The sequence below is a fragment of the Engystomops pustulosus genome, chromosome 2 (assembly GCF_040894005.1).
Source record: "Engystomops pustulosus chromosome 2, aEngPut4.maternal, whole genome shotgun sequence".
NCBI classification, from domain to species: domain Eukaryota; kingdom Metazoa; phylum Chordata; class Amphibia; order Anura; family Leptodactylidae; genus Engystomops; species Engystomops pustulosus.
The window spans coordinates 38,819,100-38,841,724 of NC_092412.1; the positions used below are offsets into that span (position 1 = coordinate 38,819,100).

The window sequence follows — 22,625 nt, forward strand, 5'->3', positions numbered from 1 at the left end:
GTATATCCTGTTCTTCAGAAAACTTTAGATTTTCAGGTAAATGTAACCCTTGTATTTATTACATAACATGTTTGAGGTGAAATCGTCTTTTGGGCTGGTATGTTATAAGAAGAGCTTAGGTCAGAAAGGTACAAGGTCCACCTGCAAACATAGAGAGCAAATATCAAGCAGTGGAAAATCTGGGTTATTGTACGTAGACGTCTAGAGGAATTACCTGGAGTTAGGTGATCGGGGCCGGGATGCCGACAGTCAGTTGTCTCCTGTTTCAGTGTGTCTGTGGGACCCCAATGTCTGTGACGGATCAAATGGTATTCTACAAATAATCTCTATACTTCCATTTATTATTGTACTGTGTTTAGATAGGAGTCTTTTTATGTTTTAGTTGCTATGGCATGGTAAATACGGAGCAGACTGTATACCATTGGCTTTTACTGCTATACAATTTAAAGGGGATGTCTAGGACTGCTTTCTTCCACTGTATTCTAAAATGGAGCCACCTCTGACTATGGGTAGTGTATGGTATTGCAACTAAGATCCATTCATACCATTGGCTTTTACTACTATAGAATTTAAAGGGGTTGTCCAGGGTTGTTTTCTTCCACTTTATTCTAAAACAGCTCCACCCCTGATCATTGGTATTGTATGGTATTGCAACTAACCTCGATTCATCTCTATACAGCAGAGCTGCAATACTGGCACAAACCATGGTCAGATGTAGCGTTGTTTTTGGAAGAAAGCAGTCATGTTTATCAACATGGTATATATTTTTTTTTACCAATTTATAAGAGGGATAAAATCAGGTGATCGCATGATGCAACTTTTCAATATTTTAAATTATATATTTAGCATGTTTTAGCATTTTCTTGTTAGAATTACATGTAGAATGGTTGATAACCGGTGGCAGCCATGTTGGTTTGGTCTCCAAATTTAGCAAAATTTTTGAAAGAGAATTTGGCTTTGCTCAATCTTGATACACAATAGGATGATCTGTAGATTTAATCCATGACATATGTGAAACTGATGAAAACCTACTACATGGCGACTTTGGCCATGTGACATCAAGTTTTATACAAGTTGCAGAACCAATAAAAAAAAATATTACATAGATGTATTTTTGGGGGTCTGAGAGTTGCATCTAATTTTTATTCCTTAAAAATTTTTATTTTCCAGAATTATTTTTGACTGTTGGGAATTTTGTTTCATTGGTCGCAATCTGTAATGTTCTTGCTTTAGGTTTTTTATTTTTATATAAATGCTGACCTAAAATACACTATTGTTCCTGTACATAATAAGACACAAAACCTTGTCATTGTCATATTCATTTTTTTTTTGTAACTTTTTGGTTAATGGAACTAACATTCATCAGGTTACCTCACTTGCATTGTTCACATTTTTTAAAAATAAGGTTAACACCGAAGATCCTTGGACCAAGTCTCCATCTCAAGATGAGGAAAAGACAGAATCTCACAAAGTATCACCTCAGAAATGGGTCACTGGAAAAAGCCGGTGTAGGCCAAGACCCCTTTCAGACTATGGTCAGATCGCCATCCGCAGTTTCTCCATCCCAGAAGACTCTGTTCCTATGGATTGCCAAAATGCCGATGGTGGAAACTGTGCGTTTCCGTCGCGGTCTGTTAGTGAGGAACCAAAAATATCCAAAACTAGCATGGAATTTAAAGGGAACTATAAAAGAAGACCTATTTCTGTAATAGGTGGTGTCAACCTTTACGGGACAAGCGAGGATGAAGAGAACGGAGATATGCTTCAAAAAGTAAGCCTCGGAGCATGACCTCTCTGCAGAATGAAAGACCTTCTGAATCTCCTCTAGAAGGGTGTCCTAACATTTATCTTAATCCAGTGTCCTTCCTTCAGAATTAAACATGCATGCTCTTTGGACTAACTCCAGTTTCATGATTTTTCTCACTAATTGTATTCATTTTTTTTTCTCAACAATCTTCAGGCATTAATAAATTATATGGGACGGAGTGTTGATTTGGGGCTTTCAAGAATCTGCATGCAATATTAATCATTTAGTAGATGATCTGTGTACTAATCGTTTCATGATATTGAGTTGTCTTAGCCTTATGTGACCCATTCACTGCTTTCTTATGATGTTCTGTAAAAGTAATCTGTTCTGTACCTCTGGCATAGGAGGATAAAGTCCTGTGAGCACAGAAGTGTGAACTTAGCCTTACCAACATCCGTAATCTACATAACGAATTATCATAGTAACTTTTTAGTCTTCTTTGTCTTCGGGAAACCCTACTACTTCTCAATCGTTATGGGGCATATATAGTGCCCTGCAACTATACCCTTTAAGGAATTCTAAACTACTACCCCAACACTGTTATCCCTTCATCGTACTGTCTAGATCTCCATATAGAACGACCAACCCCACATCCCCACCCCTCCGCCATCCCCCGGTCATGGAAAAACCTTAGAACTACACAATTCCATATATGGCCTACGGAATCGGTTTCTTTTGGGAAATCCCTACAACCTCCTCATCTCCGATATAATAATAACTGTTCTTGTTGTTGAAAGTTCACATGGAGAATTTTCCACCTGGTAAAATCCCTCTCCCATAAAAAGCATTGATAGGACCTATATTCTCTGTAGTGACATGACCTATATTCTAAGCAACATCCGTTTGGAAAGAATCCATATCTGAAAGTCTAGTGGTTGGAAAATCCATTTCAATGCTGCAATGTGAACATGCCCTTAGGACCATTTCAACATCAGAATCATCCACTACCCTGTTCCATGGAAGTATCTGGAATTTTGTAATTACTAAAGAAAATTTTCCACATACTGGGGCAATTTGTTGTATGATATGGTGATATGGAACATTTTTTCCTTATTATTTCCTTTGCTCTCCAAGCTGTCCTATCTTTTCGAAATCCTGGTGGTTTACACTAAATGTGTCCACAGTCGTTAGTTGTTAGGGGTTGATCTGCCCCTTCCACCTCCCCTATTAACATGCAGACCTGGGTCAACCAATTTTTAACACAAATGTACTATGGAATATTTTGCTCTTTCCAGGGCCAAAAAAATACACAGTAGGCTGATTATGTTCACGTTTTGCCTATTTGGTTCTTAGGCCCAGTTCACATAACTTATTTGGATAGGATCTTGAGGCTCAGCTTTCTGCACTGGTTTCACAAGCCTATTAGCCTCATACAATGGTGGAATCCATGGTCTAGTCGGGGCTTCCATTATTTGGAGACAAATCTGTCTCCTACCAAAGAATCCATCAGTGCAGATAAAAATTTTGACATAGTTGTGCCATCAGTTGGCTTCTGTAACAGACACTTGTTCCAGAAATACTTTTGGCCAACCAAGTCCTCTAGTCAGTGTCGTAACTTGAAGCTGCTGGGCTCCAGTGCAAAGTCTGTGCCAGGCCCCTGACTATAATGTGTGGTTTATAGTAATAGTCTTCTCATATGGGAAAGTGGCACCTTATGGGCCCCTAAACCTCCTGGGCCCGGTTGCGATCGCACCCCCTAAAGTTACGCCCCTGCCTCTAGTATATGCCCCCCTTCAGTAGTGAAGCCTTTTCTTCCCATGTTAGCATTGCTTTTCACGCTAGGCTTGATGTGCACAGAAAATTCTGAATGTCATTTCTATAGGATGTAAATAAAGTTAAAATGGCATGAAATTAAAAACCCTGCTATTCCCAGACTTGTTTTGCCAGATGAAAGGTCAGACAATTTTAATGTATAGCCAATTATCCTTAATATTCCACACCAGATCAGCAAGCAACATCTTCTTTATTTAGCGTAACTAAGTGGATAAGTTCAATACTAGCAGCTGAATATTGGCCTCTCCATACAGTAATCTGTATTCTGAGTGCTTAGAATAATAAGCTTTGGATAGGTAGTGGAGCATTTTATTACCATATGGTCTAATTGGTCCATTAACATAGGTCAAGGGGTTTTCTACTTTGTAATGAAAAGTTATACAATTTTCCAATATACTTTCTGTATCAATTCCTTGTGGTTTTCTAGAACTTTGCTTGCTGTCATTCTATAGAAAGCTTCTATGTTTACTTCCTGTGGATAAACACTTGTCCTCGGTCATGTGATGTCACACAGGTGCACGGTTTCTTATATCCTTGGTCATGTGATGTCACACAGGTGCATGGATCGTTCTATCACAGAGAGTAATCAGAGTTGTGTTTTGAGCTGTGCACCTTTGTGACATGACCATGGATATAACGAGCTGTGCACCTGTGTGACATCACATGACGAGGGATATAATGGGGCAGATTTATCAAGTGTCTGAAAGTCAGAATATTTCTAGTTGCCCATGGCAACCAATCACGGCTCAGCTTTTATTTTACCAGTGCTCATGAATATTTTAAAGGGGAGCTGTGATTGGTTGCCATGGGCAACTAGAAATATTCTGACTTTCAGACACTTGATAAATGCGCCCCATTGAGCGGTGCACCTGTGTGACATCACATGACTGGGAATATAATATGCCATGTACTTGTGTGACATCACATGACCAGGGATCGGTGTTTATCCATAGGAAGCAAACAATGAAGCATCTTTTAGAATGACAGCAAGCAGAGCTAGAAAAGTGTGGGGGATTGATGCAGAGAGTATATTGGAAAATTGTATAACTTTTCATAAGACAGAACAATATCAATTATTTGCTGAAAGTGGATAAACTCTTTAATTAATTTCCCACACCATATCTTCAAATCTCCTGACGAGAGATTTAAAAAAAAAAAAAAAAATCAAATTACAAAATAAAAAAATTCTACATCCTAAAGCTGCACCATTTCTAAACTGGAAATGGGTACATAACCTCGAGTCCAGTAGCAAATCTACCCCTACTTATAGAAGTACAATATGGAATAGTCATTAATGTAGTTTTATCATACATTAAAAAATACATAAAAAACATACCAGGGGGAAAACTATGTCAACCTTTGTAACTTTTCTTAAATTCTCTCACTGTTTCTTGTAACTGCATGCTACCTTTACACTTAGGACAATTCTGAATAACCCAAACTTTTTGTCTATTGTCTAAATGTATATTTTGGTGTGTAAATATATTATTATAGTTTTACATATTTCTATTAAACTTGTGCATAAGGTGAGTCTGATCTAATGGGTGATTCATGTCACCTTTACTATATTAGTCACATGCCACCCTGTTTTCAGTATAATAACATAAGGGCACAGGTTATTAAGTTTTTAAGCCCTTAAAAAAATATATATATATATATATATAAATCTTTATATTAGAGAGTTAGATATACTCTGATTTCTTATGATTATATCTATCAGAAATATACCAGATACTGCTAGAGGCAATTGCAATGTTTCATGTATGAGCAAAAATATCATATTTCAAGGAATATGTAAAATTTTTTGCAAATTTTAATGTATTTTTTTAATATTTTTGCTAACTAGATTATTTTGCTTTTTGTAGCCAATCCCTCGGCCTCCTGTTCCGTCACACAAAGTGCCTCCGTATAAAGCTGTCTCTGCTCGCTTACGGCCATTTGCCTTCTCACAGAGCACACCGATCGGCCTTGACCGAGTTGGACGCAAAAGGACTATAAGGATTTCCAATGGTAAGTTTTTTTTTTTTTTATCATTTCTATGTATCCTTTTTTGTTTTTTTTCTAAATGTGACTGTCGTTTTGAGTTTCTGAAGCTAAGAGCTCATTCAGACGTCCGTGTTAGGGCTATGAATTCTGCACGGACTGTATGGTGGCTGGATTTCACAAATTGGCCACAGTAACAAGGACAGGATTCCGTGCATCATAGTGATATGTGATACAAGGAGTCCCTGCTTCCCAGCAGAACAGCAACTCAGAAATGTAAACATGATCACTGTCTGGTATTACTGTTTTGCAGGTAAGAAGGGACTACTTATCCTATATCACAATGATTGAGTCCCATCCTTGGCACTGTGGTTGGTCCATAACTCATAGACTGGCGGCGGCCCTTTGTTTTAGCCCTAAGCTACATAAAAAGTGACAATCACTGTTAATTGAGTGTTTCCACAAGTTGTGCTTTCTAAGAACGTTTCTACTATGTATCTTCTAAGATTTTCGAATTGCATCCATAACAGAATAACCCACTGCAAACAATACCATCTCTGATTTACAATAGACTGTTAAAATCCAAAATGCCCCCCATAGAACTGTAGCCAAAGGGGTGAAATGAAAAGCCCCATTTACAGTGGGTGGTTAACCTGTCCCATGAAAATGAGTAGGTTTGGCTGAATTAGGTTGCTATTTTTTGGCTGTAAAGTGTGTAATTATATATGTATGTAAATATAATAGACAGTGGATCATGTTGCAAAATTAAAGACCTTCGGAAGAAACACGTAAAAGACCTACCACCAAAATAAGCCCTAGTAATATTTTTAAGCCTTTTCAGTATAGAGTTAAAATATAAGCCCTCATTACAAAGAACTATATCTTCTGCACTGTGGCACATAGAAGCACAATTCTGATGTAATTTTAAATGTACTCATTAAATTAAATTTTGCACAAGGTTTGTGTTTTAGGTACAACCAGGGGATATACGCTGTTAAAATTACAGTTGAGATTGGAATCTTCATATGCATCTTCCACTCCCAACTGTAAATTTATCTGTGGATATTTCTTTGTCTTTTGAACCTGGAAACAACTGCACTTTAAAATGACCCCCGAGCTTTGTTTCTAGGTGCCATAGTACTTAAATTATATCTGTTTGCATTGTGCCTCCCTCCAGCCTTTCAGATAAAGGCATCATATAGAAGGAGAAGAAGGGGGAGGGAGCTGCGGGTAAGAGGGACCTGACAGATTTGATGGGTACAAGCAGCTAGATGTACAGAAGGAAAGGAAAGGTCCATTGGTAGACATGACAAACTGGGGCACATGATTCTAAAGCTAATAGTCACAAGAAATTCACAATGGAATTCAGGATTTGGAGAATCATGATGATATTCCAATAGATAATATGATTATATTTGTTCAAGTATAAGTGTGGATTTTATTTCATGATCAAAATAATTAATATTTTTAATGCATACGGCACTTCATTATTGCAGTGTAGATTCTCCACTGCTTTAGAATACTCAATAGCACCTTGATTTTTAGGGTTCCCCTGTTGTTCCATCCTCTAAGCTTTGCTTGCAATCTCATGATGCGTCAGCACAGTTCAACATGACTGTTTAGAGGGGGTACTGTTTTTACTACTTGGGGATGCACTGTGATCCAGTCCCATTTCCATACAACAAGTATAAAGTCATGCGCTGTTTGACAGAAACCTGTGTAATTCTCTGTACAGAGCCCGTGTGGTACAATCCATCCTATAGGTAGATCTGATGTAATGGGTGACATGCTACCACTAAGCCTCAATTATAATGTAATATATACAGAACAAGTGAGAGATTGATACTTGGAACAACAGATTGGAGGAGATTATGTTTGGCTACAGGGATCCTACCCATAAGAAATCTTATTTTTATGACCTAACTATTATAAAGACTTGCGTAAGAGCTTCTTATCTATCCGCCAATGTTTTGTTCTAGGTAGGTGTTGGTTTTGCTGTAGACCCAGCGATATATACAGATAAGTTACTGAATAATGTGACGGCTTCCTGATCCATAATAAGGCTGAGTAATTTATCCTTTACTACATTTGCTTTGTGGTTAAACACTTCACTAACAGATTTTCTTTCACTTTCAATCATTCCAAGTTTAAAGGGCTAACCTCCTAGCCCTATGGGTATACACAAATCCCCAGATTGTACATAGTGTCCTATCTGCAGGTAGCATGTTATAGAGCAGGAGGAGCTGAGCAGATTGTACATAGTGTCCTATATATAGGCAGCATGTTATAGAGCAGGAGCTGAGCAGATTGTACAGAGTGCCCTATCTGCAGGCAGCATGTTCTAGAGCAGGAGAAGATGAGCAGATTTTACAGTGTCCTATATATAGGTAGCATGTATTATAGCAGGAGGTGCTAAGCAGGTTGTATATAGTGTCCTATATATAGACCACATGTTATAGATCAGGAGGGGCTGAGCAGATTGTACATAGTGTTCTATATGTACGCAGCATGTTGTAGACCAAGATGAGCTGAGCAGATTGCACATAGTGTCCTATATATAGGCAGCATGTTATATAGCAGGAGGAGCTGGGCAGATTGTACATAGTGTCCTATCTGCATGCAGCATGTTATAGAGCAGGAGCTGAGCAGATTGTACAGAGTGCCCTATCTGCAGGCAGCATGTTCTAGAGCAGGAGAAGATGAGCAGATTTTACACAGTGTCCTATATATAGGTAGCATGTATTATAGCAGGAGGTGCTAAGCAGGTTGTATATAGTGTCCTATATATAGACCACATGTTATAGATCAGGAGGGGCTGAGCAGCTTGTACATAGTGTTCTATATGTAGGCAGCATGTTATAGAGCAAGATGAGCTGAGCAGATTGTACATAGTGTCATGTATGGTATCTTTTTATAGAGCAGGAGGAGCTTAGCAGATTGTACAAAGTGTCATATATATATATATTATATGCGGCATGTTATAGAGCAGAAGGAGGTGAGCAGATGGATTCATCTAGATTTTGACACTGCAGCTGTTTTTCTTGGTTATATTTCTCTATGTTTTGTTGTGTCATGGCTTTCACATGGAATGGTCAATACGGGACATTACTTAAAGGCGACCTGTCAGCCGAAAACAGACCATAATAAACCACTATTGATACCTTATTCCTGTTCTGGATTGTCAGAAAGCTGACTTTGGAGTAATATCCAAGTGACTTTTTAGACATTTTTAATGTGTACATGCACATAGTCAGCAGGTAGTTACATATATAGTACTATACATGCAGCGTGCCTCTATACACACAGCAGCATAAAATCTTATGCAGCTCTGCAGACACTGAATTTAGCTTCTGAACATTGTGCACTATGTGTGGATGTTCTTCCCATTTGCTGCAGAATACCCCTTTAAGTCCCAGTTATTCTAGCTGCAGATGATGCTAGGAGTTGGTATGTGCCCGTGGATGGTTGGCAGCAGCGCCGGCTTGTAGACTGCATTCATATTGACGTTTAGTCTTTTCACTTCCTCCCTAAGGGTACCCCATGGTGTCGTCATTTAAGCAGCCAAATTTGCAGCACCACATAATGTTGATGTGTCAGTTGCCTCCTAGTGTCTGGCCTGAACTGCAGGCGTGGAGGATGGAGGCAGTGAATAAGCTCTTTCCACAGCCGGCGGATAGCGGCAGCCTCTCGTATTGACAGAGCGTCTATCCCTTCTTTTTTTGGGAGAGGCGGTGTATTTGCTTTTACAAAAGCCAAGCCCCTTTTTTCTGCATTTTTTTTCTTCTTTTCCCATAAAACATGGTGGCCAGAGGGGAAATGACCCGATTCTGGAGTCTGGAAAGTCTTCACATGGGTAAGGTGTGCTGATATTGTCGTGTGTCTGGATTTTGGGGAGGAAGTTGCTTAGAGGGGAATTATTTGGGATGTGTATATGGCTGATGTTCACTGCAGACAGCCGGCAGGAGCCAGAAATCTGGATTAGGATTTGTGTCTCCGCGTTACTGCATGGAACAGCTTGCTGGAAAGAATCAATTTCTCGGCTAAATCCAGATTTTATTCCTACATTATCACAGGACGTCTGGGCACTTTTAACTCTTTCACTGATGATATATCGTATATGGCTATGGCCGTTGGTAAAATAAGCTGCACCTTTATAAATTCATAGACCATCTATCTAAAAAGAGGCTCTAGGATGTAATAAAATCCAGGAAATATACATACGTATTAATAACTTACTAGTATCTTCCAAACCTTACTTGAATCTATTGCATAGTTATTAGGAAATTGCTTATGTAACAATTCCACTGTATTCCTAAACTTTTTCCCTGTAGACATATCTCAGGTGGTGGGTTACATGTTCTAATTTAGAGACACCCACCGATGCATGTAAAGTTATTTGCCGCCTTGATCCATGGGAAATATTATGCAATTTAGATCATATATCGGTGTCGGACTGGCCCATCAGAGTCCCAGAGGATCCTCCGGTGGGCCCTGGTTCAACCAAATACTAAACCCGAGAGATCCAGCAGAACACAGCCCAATTTAGAGGCTGCTAAAGTCTATTTACTGGGGATAGGAATAAGATTAATTTTTCTGGTGGGCCTAAGGAACCCCAGTCCGAAACAGATACAGATACCCCGACCAAAACAGATACACCCCAAAACAAAGAGGGGATGTGTTTTTAAAATGGTAGTTCTGGGGTTCTTGCCCCTTGTCATTACTGAGCAGTGTAGAGGTTGGCTATTAACATATCCAGACCTAATTACAAGCAATGGTTTATGGGAATTATATGCAAATTAGTATCAGGAAATGTTCTATACATTGCAGCCTGTAGTTTGTCATAGCAGTCAAATGCACCAGATGTTGGATATGTAACCTAAGTTTATGGACTGTAATTATAACTATTTTGCACATTATTTTATATAACTTATATTTATGCATTTCGCTACAAATATCATTTTCATAGTGCATTCTTTGTTTCAGTTTTTCAGATATAGTTTTTTTTTTTTCTAGTAAGTGCTTACGCATTGGTTGTGTCTGTTATTGTTGCAATTAATTAAAATGAATACTGCAATACCAGGTACAGCCTATGGACAAGTGTGGCGCTGTTTCTTGATAAAAAGGGATAATATTTTTAGTCATTTTAGATTTTTTTTAACAAATATAATATATATAACATTTTTTTGTATCCAGTGCTTTTTTGCTAAATTAAACACAACAGCCACTGAGTAAATCCTTGTATGCGGAGAACCAGGTTCGTCAATCTTCCTGACAGATGAGCTCCTCTGTAATCCATAATTACCGGTGTGCCACGCTGCGAGCGGTGCCAGCCTGATTATTACATATCTCTGCCAGTATCTTCCGGGCTGATTTTATTCTGTGGGTAGAACTAGGGTGGAACAAATGGTTTGCACATCATCATCATCTGCTATAGGAACGACTTGTGACCACTTTGTTAGCTGCTATGAGCTTTTCACACCTTTCACAGCTCAATGAAGTCTGCCGATTCTAGTTTGTGGGGGTCAGGGAGACGCTTTTGGGGTACATAAGAAACACTGTTACTGAACTGCTATAGTGTGAGGATAGATTCATTGCAGAAGATGTCTAAGAGCAGAACTTGTTTTAGTAGCCCATGACAACCAATCAGAGCTCAGCTTTCATTTTCCCAAAGCAGTGTATAAAATTTAAGCTGAGCTCTGATTGGTTTCCATGGGAAACCATAACAGATTTACCTAAGACACATATGATAAATCTCCCCCATTATCTAGGAGCTAATTATATAAGACAGTTGTCACCTCACACCCTGGTAATGTCGTTAACCCCTAGTAAAGTGATAGGCCTCATTACCATCTGAATTTGCTTACCTATATACATACATACGTATGTACATACATGCATACATACAGCTGAGACTACTGTGAGAATGGAAACTACTTTATAGTTTCACAAAAGATGAATACGCAAGTTTGGGGTGAGGGGGTCATTTATACATACCATCTATTGGAGTCTTAAAGGGGTTGTTCAGAGATTGAAAAACATGGCTGCTTTCTTCTTAAAACAAGCTTGGGTGTTGTGTGCTATTGCTACTTAGCTCCATTCATACCAGTGGTGTAACTTGAAACTAATGGGGCCCCAGTTCAAAGTCTGTGCCAGGGCCCGACTATAATGTATGGTATATAGTACTTGTCTTCTCATATGGGAAATCGACACCTTATGGGCCCCCTAAACCTTTTGGGCCCAGTTGCGACTGCACCCCCTCAAGTTACGCCCCTGATTCATACCTTTACCATTATAGTGCAAACCATGGTCAGGTGTGAGGCTGTTTTTGGAAGAAAGCAGACATGGTTTTTTTCAACCTTCGGACTTCTTGTTCTTCTATTTAAGAAGGGCAATACCAGACATAGCCACTGCCAAATGTATGGTGCTGTTTCTGGATAACAATGAATGTGCTTTCCATTGGACTGTTAGTGGTGCTGAGTATCAGACCCCATTGAATTGATATTATAGCCCATGTTTAGGTGACTATTCTACAAGTCCACATCATCACTAGATAATACATCGCTACCACAGCCAATGTGTAACTATAATATAAGTCTCTCCACTCTAATGTGGCTGACTGTGCATGCTGGGACTTGTAGTTCTCCCCCAGTGTATAACTTTACCCCGGCAGTCCTCCTTCTGTGTGATGAGATGTGTGGCTCCCGGAGTGATGGCGCTGCATTATACTGCAGTATGATCAGCCTGAAATCCTCCTTCTCTATAATGGACAGTATAGGTCAGGCAAGAAAATCCTTGCTGGGTCATTTATTATTCTTGCGTCTAGTTTCCTGGCGTTTTTTGGGTTAATAAAGGATGATTTTATTAGTACTGTTATTATAAGGTGCATTGGGGGCCGTGATTTGTCTACAAAAGTGGCCTAAGTTGTTACCCATAGCAAACCACTGATGTGCATTCAATTTAGCAATTTGCTGTAGGGACCCAATTCTTCCCTCTTTGCAGATGTCTCTGAATATGGCTGCCCATGTCAACTAGGCCGTAAACCGGAGGTTGTTCTCCATTGGGCCAAAGTTCTACCCTCTAACATAGATTTAGGTCCTTTGGATGATTAGGTGGCCACAAACGCAGACGTAGATTGAGTATCCCATTGTCATCAACTTTAGACTTATATGTGGGGTGGTCTTTACTCCCATCTCTGTTGATGACCCCATTCATGGTCATATAATGAGATTGATAAGACAGTGTTTAAATTTTGCCTTGTGAGAGGATTTTCCAGATGTTTTTGTTGTATTGTATGAAAAAATGTTAACACCTCTCAAAGTTTTAGAGGGTGGGAGGGGGTTGGCAGCAGATTAGAATTTGGGTGCGATAATAGGCGATACACTAAACAGAGGTGTGAAAATTGACACTCAAGTAATGTTTTTGTTAGAAGATCCCTTCTGATAAAGCACAGCTTTACGTGTCCAATTGTTCTACAGCACCTCCACAGGAGGGGAGAAGTATTACACGTTGCCATAATATGAGGCAATCCTTTAAGATGTCATTTGTAGCACTCCGTTAAAGGGAATATGTCCTTACTAATGCTGTTGATAGCAGCAGAAATGTGAAAATGGTTTCATTGTAGTTCCAGTTGCAATGTAGATGTTTCCTGACACTGCTTTTCTCTGCACTGAGCCAAAGGGAGGCGCTATGGAATAGTTTGGCGCTGTTATCCAAGAGAAGAACCACTGTGAAAATGGAGTCACATTTTATTTTATTCAAATGCACTGAGGATGTGTCCTCCCAATGCTGTGCTCTTGACTCGCTAAACTGTGTGATAGGCCCTCCCCTTGGCTCAATGCAGAGATCCAAGAGCACAGCAGTGTGAGGACACAACTCCATTTCTTTACAGTGCTGCTCCTGCCTGCAGCTTTGCCCGGTCATGAATTCTTACAGGATTCTCTATAACTTGGTAGAGGATAGCTGTTTCTTTAAACCAAATTAACATTATAATTTTTTAATGTGATCACTATAAATTACATAATAATTGGTTTTCCCGTACATGTTGCTTAGGATTGTCAATTATTAGGATTTATTTATCCTGTTTACTTTTCGTTTTCCATAAAAATAAATAGGAACCCAGTGTCTGTTCTTGCTTCTGCATCTTTGTGCGCTGATCATCAGACTCTCTGGCATATTGGGTACATATTAGTCTGCTGCGGCTTTGATCATCCTATTCATGTGTCATCACAGACGGAATAAGGGAACGGGGCTCTGCGGTAATGAAAGGCTTGTGTCATGTAGATGCTGAAGACGGCTGCATGACGCCACCATGACTAAAGTACAGTCACAGCGAAGTCTTATAACTCACCCACATACCATGGCCTCCTCAGTATGTGCACAGCTCCTGATTTATATCATGTCGCAGTAGATAGGATTGTGAAAACCAAAGGCAGTTATACCACAGATTAGGGCATAGATGTGTATTTTCTGGGGTAACATCTGCAATGATTAACATTAGGGACACACATTATGAGTATAGAACAAAGTGAATATCTATCTGTAACTGAGCTGTATAATCTGTACAGTAAGATATGGCTCCTGAAATACTCTGTGCTCTAGAATTTTGCATGGGTCAATAATCGGGAGAAGATCAGCCCACAGCCGGCCATACACATTAGAATAATGCCCTTAGCTCCCGTATTCTCATCTGATGAGTGTCTTATGTGTATGGAGAAGGAGCGTGACCCCCAAGTGAATAGTGAACCAGTCCTCGTAGATTTATCACTTATCCGAGCCGCCCCCTCCCTCCTCCATATACATTAATATGCATGTAACGCTGACCCCAATGTGCGGCCATGTGGTAGAAGAATATTGAATAGTAGGAATTGCTAAAATGTTGCAGGAAAATAAGCCCACAATGGGGAATTTAGTATTTTTTATGAGAATGATATTTGGGATCCCTTTTGCATAGGCCTGGAATGGGGATGCTACACCCTTGTGGATTAAATATGGGCAAAGAATGTGAATTTGGCAATACACTGCAAACCAAATCTTGTTCCAATTTCTTATACACCTGCACACTCGGCTTGGCCAAATGTGTGCAAGGAGCGAACACAAGGACTGGGGTGTTCAAATCTTACTATCTGATCTAATCTCCCCCTGAAAGCCGAGCGCTCCCATATACCATGGTAGGGAAGAAAATCGGTGGTTTTGGGGGATACCCATGTAATGATCAGCTTTAATCTTCTAGATATTGACTAATCTTTAAACTCACTTAACCAAAGTTGCCCAGTAGAGATATACACACAATACACATATGTAGCTTCATAGGGACACAAGCATTTACAAAGTTAATGATCTACTATAATTAATTGATAACAAGATTACAGTCATCATTGGGGATAATTGACATGACTATTGTCTTGTGAGAGTTGATTTCATCTCCATTACAATGTATACAATAGAACTAAAGCCGGGGCTAATCCGAGCTCTCAAAGTCGTGTTCTTTGTTGTGGAGATACTTTAACTTCTATTACAGCAGATCAGAGTAGTCACTTCTCCTCTCTCCTCATACCTGTGCTGACCATCGGTGGAGATACATCAGCCAGATACAAGGGTTTTTTTTGGAAGGTTTATCCATGACGATCACCTACTTACCATTTGGATCTCCTGTAGTCTCTACAGATGGAGGAGCAGAGTCCACAACTTTGGTTGATGACAATGGCAGCGAGGAGGAGTACAGCTTCGATGACCGCTACCAGGCCAACCCAAGATATCTGCAGCCAGGAGGGGAGCAGCTGGCCATCAATGAGGTATACATCGTCTACTCTACCTTAATCCACCTAAATATTATTTAGTGGACCCTTATACCATATGCCGTTTTATAATACAGGTGTTGTCTTATGTAGCACATGGACCCTCTGAGTCAGTGATGAATCCCATGTGGCTACTTCCCCTGTTACAATGTAATTGTTATTTCCATAGAATATTCATTACCTAAGTTCTTGGTGTCGGTGAATGAAAGTCTTACTTCCTATGACATGTTTTACATGTGTTTGGTGTACAGCATGGTATTTATATAGTTTTAACTATTATATAATAGGATACATATGATCCTTCTGGGACCTCCTGTGCCGTATGACTGTGTATTCTATCCTACCCCTTGGACTTCATGCACCTATATGTAGTTGTCCTATGGTCAAGTTATTTTGATCCAATATGACACCCATACACCTCTTTGGGTTCATTTTGTACAAAGGTGGAGTATGCATTGGGTTCCATTTTATATAGCTGTTTTATCCTATTATCTGGCGTAATGGTAGCATCTGCAGAGCCAGGGCTTCTGACAATATAGTGTGCATATGGTTTTCATAATGTGGTTACATTAAATGTGATTTAATATTGATTGTATGATTCTAACATGCCAGGCAGATCTGTGGGAAATTTGGGCTGGGGACTTGTTTTCTGGATAGTTTATAGATTTCAATGGATCTTTCTCTGACATGTTTCCTGTAGAGATAAACATAAAGTAGATTACCCTGCCTCGTATATATGGTCCTCTTCAAAACCACAGAAGACTTATCCAGTTTTGTGGCTTCAAAATTGTTCCTTCTTTTATGGCATGCTGCTTTATTCTGTAGATTTAACATAGTATTTCTTATGTATCTTGTTTCAGCTGATAAGTGATGGAAGCACAGTATATGCAGAAGCATTATGGGATCATGTCACTATGGATGATCAGGAGCTGGCCTTCAAAGCTGGAAATGTCATAAGAGTCCTCGAAGCTTCAAATAAGGACTGGTGGTGGGGGCGAATTGGAGATGCCGAAGCTTGGTTTCCAGCAAGTTTTGTGAGGGTAAGGAATCTATTAGCCATCTGAATACAAATTACAATGTCCCAATGTCCTTGGGTTCAGTAACAAAGAATATGATTGATGTCTATATTTTTAGTTACGAGTCAATCAAGAAGATGTTTCTGAGCACTCTGGAAGCCTTCAAGATGAAGATCATGACCCTGATATTGCTAAGATCCGTCACAAGAATACTGAGAACAAGGATCAAATGCGAACAAATGTCATCCAAGAGATAATGAACACAGAGCGGGTCTACATTAAACATCTGAAGGACATCTGTGAGGTACATCATAGGCTCCTCAGCCCCAACCATACATCTTAGATTAACCTATATAATTCCTTTAGTTATATAGCGCACACAAATTACGCAGCGCTACACAGCGCTTGCTAAATCAGTTTGTGGATTTGTCTTGTATGTTGGCATGAGTTTCTCTGCAATGTTTTAATGCTCGGTGAATTGTGTTGTGATAGTGTCATTCATTATCTGAATTTTTGGAAAATCTGATGATGTTGTTCTTAATCTTAGGGCTACATCAAGCAGTGTCGTAAGCACACAAGCATGTTCACCGAAGCACAACTCAAAACCATCTTTGGCAACATTGAAGAGGTCTATAGGTTCCAGAAAACTTTTTACAAAAACCTGGAGAAGCAATACAACAAAGACGAGCCTCACCTGAGTGAAATTGGGGTCTGCTTTCTGGAAAATGTGAGTTTTTTTGTGGGATTTCCATGTATGAACTTCAATTTAATGCTCATCCATTAAGCCTCAAGGCTTAAATGGGTTTCCAAATTAAAAGAAAATTGAAACTCGTCATAGCTTTTTTCACTAGTGGTAATAATATATTTTGACGCTCTATTATTTTTTTTATACACACATGTAGCATGATGGATTTTCAATCTACTCAGAATACTGTAACAACCACCCCAACGCCTGCCTGGAGCTCTCCAACCTAATGAAGCACAGCAGGTACCGCCACTTCTTTGAGGCCTGCCGTCTTCTACAACAGATGATCGATATTGCTATTGATGGCTTCCTGCTGACTCCCGTCCAGAAGATCTGCAAGTATCCTCTGCAGCTAGCCGAACTGCTCAAGTACACAACCCAGGACCACAGGTAGGAAATTTACCGCTAAATTACTTTTACTAAGATGCCTCCTACTAACGGATTAAGAAACAATTGTGCATCAGAATTTTCTTTTAGTTGTAGATAGAATTATTTTACTGTAAGAAAATAGCGAATCTGGACTAGACTGGAGACAGGGAGGGTACGGAGTACTCACACACAGTGATTTACTATGAGAGTCCAGATTACTCCCCCTATACACAAAGATTGACTGGAAGAGTCAAGATTACCCCGCCCACACATAGTGATTGACAGAGAGAGTCCTGAGTACCCCACTCACACACAGTGATTGGCAGTGAGAGTACTGATTGCCCGGCCCAAACACAGTGGGGCAGATTTGCTTACCCGGTCCATTCACGATCCAGCGGCGCGTTCTCTGCGATGGATTCGGGTCCGGCCGGGATTCACTATGGCAGTTCCTCCGACGTCCACCAGGTGTCGCTGCTGCGCTGAAGAGCATCGGAATGCATTGGAGTTCACGAGCCATCCTGGATGAAGGTAAGCGCGTGTCGAGCGACACTTTTTTTTTTTAAAATGCGCCGGTTTTTCCGAATCCGTCCGGTTTTTTTACGGACGCCCCCCAATTTCCGTCACGTGCATGCCGCGCAAAACGGAAAAACTCAGGTAACCCGTCGCAAAAACGTGAATCGGGCCCTTAGTAAATGACCCCCAGTGATTGACATGGAGAGTCCTGATTACGCCATCCACACACAGTGATTGACTGGGAGAGTCCTGATTACCCCACCCACACAGTGATTGACTGGGAGAGTCCTGGTTACTCCGCCCACACACAGTGATTGACAGGGAGAGTACTGATTACCCCACTCACACACAGTAATTGACTGGGAGAGTCCTGATTTACCTCGCCCATACACAGTGAATTTAAAAATTACATGTAAGCAATTGTTATTCTAAACTTCAACTCTAAGGGTAGTGCAGTGTAAAAAAAATTCTAATATGTTTAGCAGGTTTACGAAAAAGGCCTCTTGAGTCGCACCCATTTCCTACTAAGCCACATCTCTTTATCTTACAAGATAAAGATTTTTTTTATTTAAATTTAGGATAATCTGTGCCTGGTTCTCCTAAACCAGTATATAAATGGTTTATTACATGACACCTTGTTTTATGTACCTTGCTGTATAAAAGACGGCTCTATCACATATATACATACGTGTGACACTGCTGTAGTGTATGTTTTATACATGTGGTTTATTCTATTTATATTGGAAAAGCATAAAGACCGAGCAGGGAGTATCTGACTCCAGGAGTTCTCCTCTAATGTCTAAGTAAAGAAAGCTATATGTATCCAGTACACACACTGTGTTGTGTATCTTCTCTGGAACAATCTCCAAGTCCTTTCTCATGCCTAAGTACAAGCTGTCAGTGTTCGCTCCTGAATTGACACATTCATCTCTCTTGGCTTCTAACGTTGTTTTGATGTCTCTCATCGCTGCGGTTCCTTTGCCTCCAAATGATATTCTTAATTTCTCTCCCTCTTATCACTCCCTATTTCTTGATGTATCGTATGACCGCGGACCTCCCTCTATCTGGGGAAACCGATGGTCCTCTCGGGAACACAATGGGAGCAGTGTTGGGTTGTGCTGGAGCTCAGCAGGGGGAAAGTGGAGAAGGTCTACAAAATAGACTATTCTATTCTTCCCGTACCCAGAGAGAGAGTGCAGCTTTCCTGACCCTGATCTTTAAGAATTTCTTTATGGGAAAATATGAATATGTAAGATATTCAGAGACTTGGTGTGAATACCATCCAGGGCACTGGTCACCGCTATGGCATCCACATATCATTTGTAACTATGCACGGTATTCCACCCCTGGCTGCTACATTGTCTTTTCTTCTTGCTAATATGTCAAATTTGCATCCAGTCCTTTTTGTGTTATAATCTTACATTGTTCTAACAGATACAATCTATAGTTGGCCTTACATACTTGAATGTGCATTCAGATGCAGCCATCCATGTAATGTGAATGGGGTGGGGACAAATTTTACGGGAAAGAAGGGGGGGTGTTGAAATTCTGCTTGTCTTATAGTTATCTGCTGGCATTCTCCCTTTAAGAACCTTTCCCCTTCTCCACTTAACTCTTGGCAATGCCCTACATATATTCCGTATGTATAGTGAGGGGAACTGTGTCCTCTCCAGAGGCAATTAAGACTATCACATGCCCTGGTCTGTTTGAAACTATTTTTAATTGTTTGACATTAACTTCCTATAAACGGTATTAGAACCAAGTTACTTGGGAGTGGACAGTATCCCTTTTGTAAGCCTTCAGTTCTGAAGTTCATGGACCTTTAAAGGACTCTCAACGGGTCTTGAAAGGGCTTTTGTATACACGTGTGTTGAGAGAAATTCAGTGGAGAATCAAGCATGGTGGGTGGTCTGGGTAGCCATGGGGTGCGGACTACTGCTCAAATTGCCCATATTGTAATCAACTTCTCGCCCTCTCTGTATGGACAGTTCTCTATTGTTTGTCTTTGAAAGTGAATAGTTTGCTCTGATAGTTCAGAACTGTAGAAAATACAAAGACCATAATTCATTGATAATGGACTATAGACAGAACCCCATTCTCATTGTAAGGTCCAAGGTCCTGTCTTTCTCCTAAGAAATACTGGAGATTCATGACCATCAAGTGTCCTGATGTGCTGGTAGGGTAGGAGGCCTTCCTAAAAATTGCCACTTTCTAAAGTTAGTTTGAGTAAAGCAGTGAACTGATTGGCTGTGCTAGTGGTTAGATTCCCATAGATTGTTCCCATTGTCCTGTGTATTCTGCAGGGACATTTGTTACATTTCCTTGTTTATGTTGCAGGGACTACAATAAAATAAAAGAAGCCTACGAAGCCATGAAAAATGTTGCCTGCTTAATTAATGAGCGGAAACGACGCTTGGAGAGCATTGACAAGATTGCCTGCTGGCAGGTCTCCATTGTAGGGTGGGAGGTGAGTTCTAAGGTTCCCGGCTTTGTGATGAAAACATTGAAAATTATTCAACGTGACGGGAAGTAAAAATTCCAAAAGTGATCGGTTTAGTGATTGCGTAACTTCTCTGACTGGAACTGTTTTGTATAATCCAGTTATTTCTTCTCTTCCGAAAGAGTTTCCCATAATTTTACACTACACCAGTAGATAAAGAAGTCCTTGAATTGTCCTTTTCCATATTGAAGTAATATTGTCTCGGTGACAATGTGGTCCACCATTCTGATAACATGCACTTCTTCTATAGTAAAGTTGCCCATATACTTGGGATAGATCCAACAGAACAATATCATGTATCAAATATGCAATCAACAAGCCAGGAACATGTAGGAAACTTCCTGTCAAAGAAATAGCCAATGGTTTGTTAACATTGATATGAATGTATGAATGGAAGATCTTCAGACATCAACGTGATGATATGTTTCCATGTTTTTAGGGACAAGACATTTTGGCCCGGAGTTCTGAGTTGATCCATTCAGGGGAACTAACAAAACTCTTCAAACAAGGCAAGAGTCAACAAAGGACTTTCTTCCTCTTTGATCACCAGCTGGTCTTCTGCAAGAAGGACTTGTTGCGTAGGGATATCTTGTATTACAAAGGCAGGATAGACATGGATGAGATGGAATTTGCTGATGTGGAAGATGGAAAGGACCGAGACTTCAATCTCAACATTAAGAACGCTTTTAAGATGGTGAATAGGCAAACGGATGAAGTGCATTTATTTTGTGCCAAGAAGCCGGAGGACAAGCAGAGATGGCTTCAAGCATTTATAGATGAAAGAAAGAGAGTCCAGGAAGATAAGGATATGGGTAAGTTGTCTATGATTTATGTTATCCAAAAAAGTGTTACCTAAGATGAGAGAAGTCCTCTGGGACTCTTGTGCCACCTATACTCCTATGACCCAAAGTTTAGGGTGACATGTCTTTTTTGTAGAGTCTTCCTAGTGTGATACACCCAAGCATTCACCGGCGCTAAAAGTACTAGGCTTAGAGTTGTTTTCCATTAATCTTGGAAAACTCTGTGGGGATTGGCGACCAAAAAAAAAATACTTCTCTTTCTCCAGCTCCATGTTTCCCGACACTCTAGGCATTAGTACCTCTTCCCAGCTGGAAGTCCCCAGCCAATCGCTGATCGTATTAAGGGATGTTAATTCCTCTGATCAGAGGAGTACACAGATTGACTGAGTTGGGTCCTATGACCTTCAGGACTTTTTCGGGGCATAGGGGCCAATTACACAAAGTATCAACGGGAGGCAGGAACCGAGAGTCAGAGCAGGATAAGTACAGTTCAATTTATTTGGCACCCCAGTCGTGCAGGGTCTTCTAGGATTCCTAGAAACCCCTTTTTAAGGACCATTGACCACAACCACATCTTTCTCAGGAACACAATCCATGGTCTGCATTTCCCAGACAAAACCCTGTTCACTGACAAGGACTCCCAAGTCATTCATTTATAATGATGTTGGTAGTATCCTACAAGAAGGTAGTCACTCTGAGGATCATAGATGGGTGTGATCCTATGAGACCTGCTCACATCACACGAACATGTGGATTATTCTAAGGGTTATCTGAATCACTTTCCGAAGGGCTGCAGTTCTTTACATATGAGGATAACCCTCCAACTAAAAATAGCAGATATCCCACCCAATATCTCACTTAGAGGCAGTGTTGTGATGGTTGTTAGTTACCGTTTCGGTAGTCCTCTCCCCGATGAGTAGGCTTTGACAGATTTGTTGTGTTATGTCTGATGTTATCTACGTGTTTTCCAAAATATTGGCCACGTCTGAGTGAACACTAATAAAAATGACCATGAAAGTAACTGTGTGTAAGATCGTGATCATCTGCTGCCACGAAGAGGAATGGAAATTGTTTGGAATTACTGGACTTTCACAAGTTTGATAAGGCTGAGTCACGTTTGGCTGTAGCAGTATTCAGGTATTGCTGTGTGTAGGGGGGGTTCCCTTCCTGGAATGTTCCGACTGCCGGAATTTTTCCAAATGAAGCAACTAAAACGTGCGGTTTAGATCTCCTCCCCCCGTAATCTCTATATATACTAATACCTGATTCTAGACGGCTTCATTATTCTGGGACGCTTTACTTTGCTTTTGAGGAAATGCCCGCTA

General features: G+C 40.2%; 1 protein-coding gene across 5 annotated transcripts in view; it reads left to right on the forward strand.

Moving 5' to 3' along the window:
* SPATA13 (spermatogenesis associated 13) overlaps nucleotides 1-22,625 on the forward strand; it is a 42,151-nt gene that overhangs the window by 13,913 nt on the left and 5,613 nt on the right. For 2 of the 5 annotated variants that reach the window (XM_072134312.1, XM_072134314.1), the window contains 8 exons: nucleotides 5,446-5,590; nucleotides 15,218-15,354; nucleotides 16,218-16,397; nucleotides 16,492-16,677; nucleotides 16,921-17,100; nucleotides 17,276-17,508; nucleotides 20,338-20,467; nucleotides 20,940-21,312. In XM_072134312.1, coding sequence (XP_071990413.1) covers nucleotides 5,446-5,590; nucleotides 15,218-15,354; nucleotides 16,218-16,397; nucleotides 16,492-16,677; nucleotides 16,921-17,100; nucleotides 17,276-17,508; nucleotides 20,338-20,467; nucleotides 20,940-21,312 — 1,564 coding nt within the window. Of the gene's footprint in view, nucleotides 1-224; nucleotides 309-1,405; nucleotides 1,772-5,445; nucleotides 5,591-8,564; nucleotides 9,417-15,217; nucleotides 15,355-16,217; nucleotides 16,398-16,491; nucleotides 16,678-16,920; nucleotides 17,101-17,275; nucleotides 17,509-20,337; nucleotides 20,468-20,939; nucleotides 21,313-22,625 lie in introns of those variants that run through there. The other 3 variants (XM_072134313.1, XM_072134310.1, XM_072134315.1) reach the window with 3 other exon arrangements.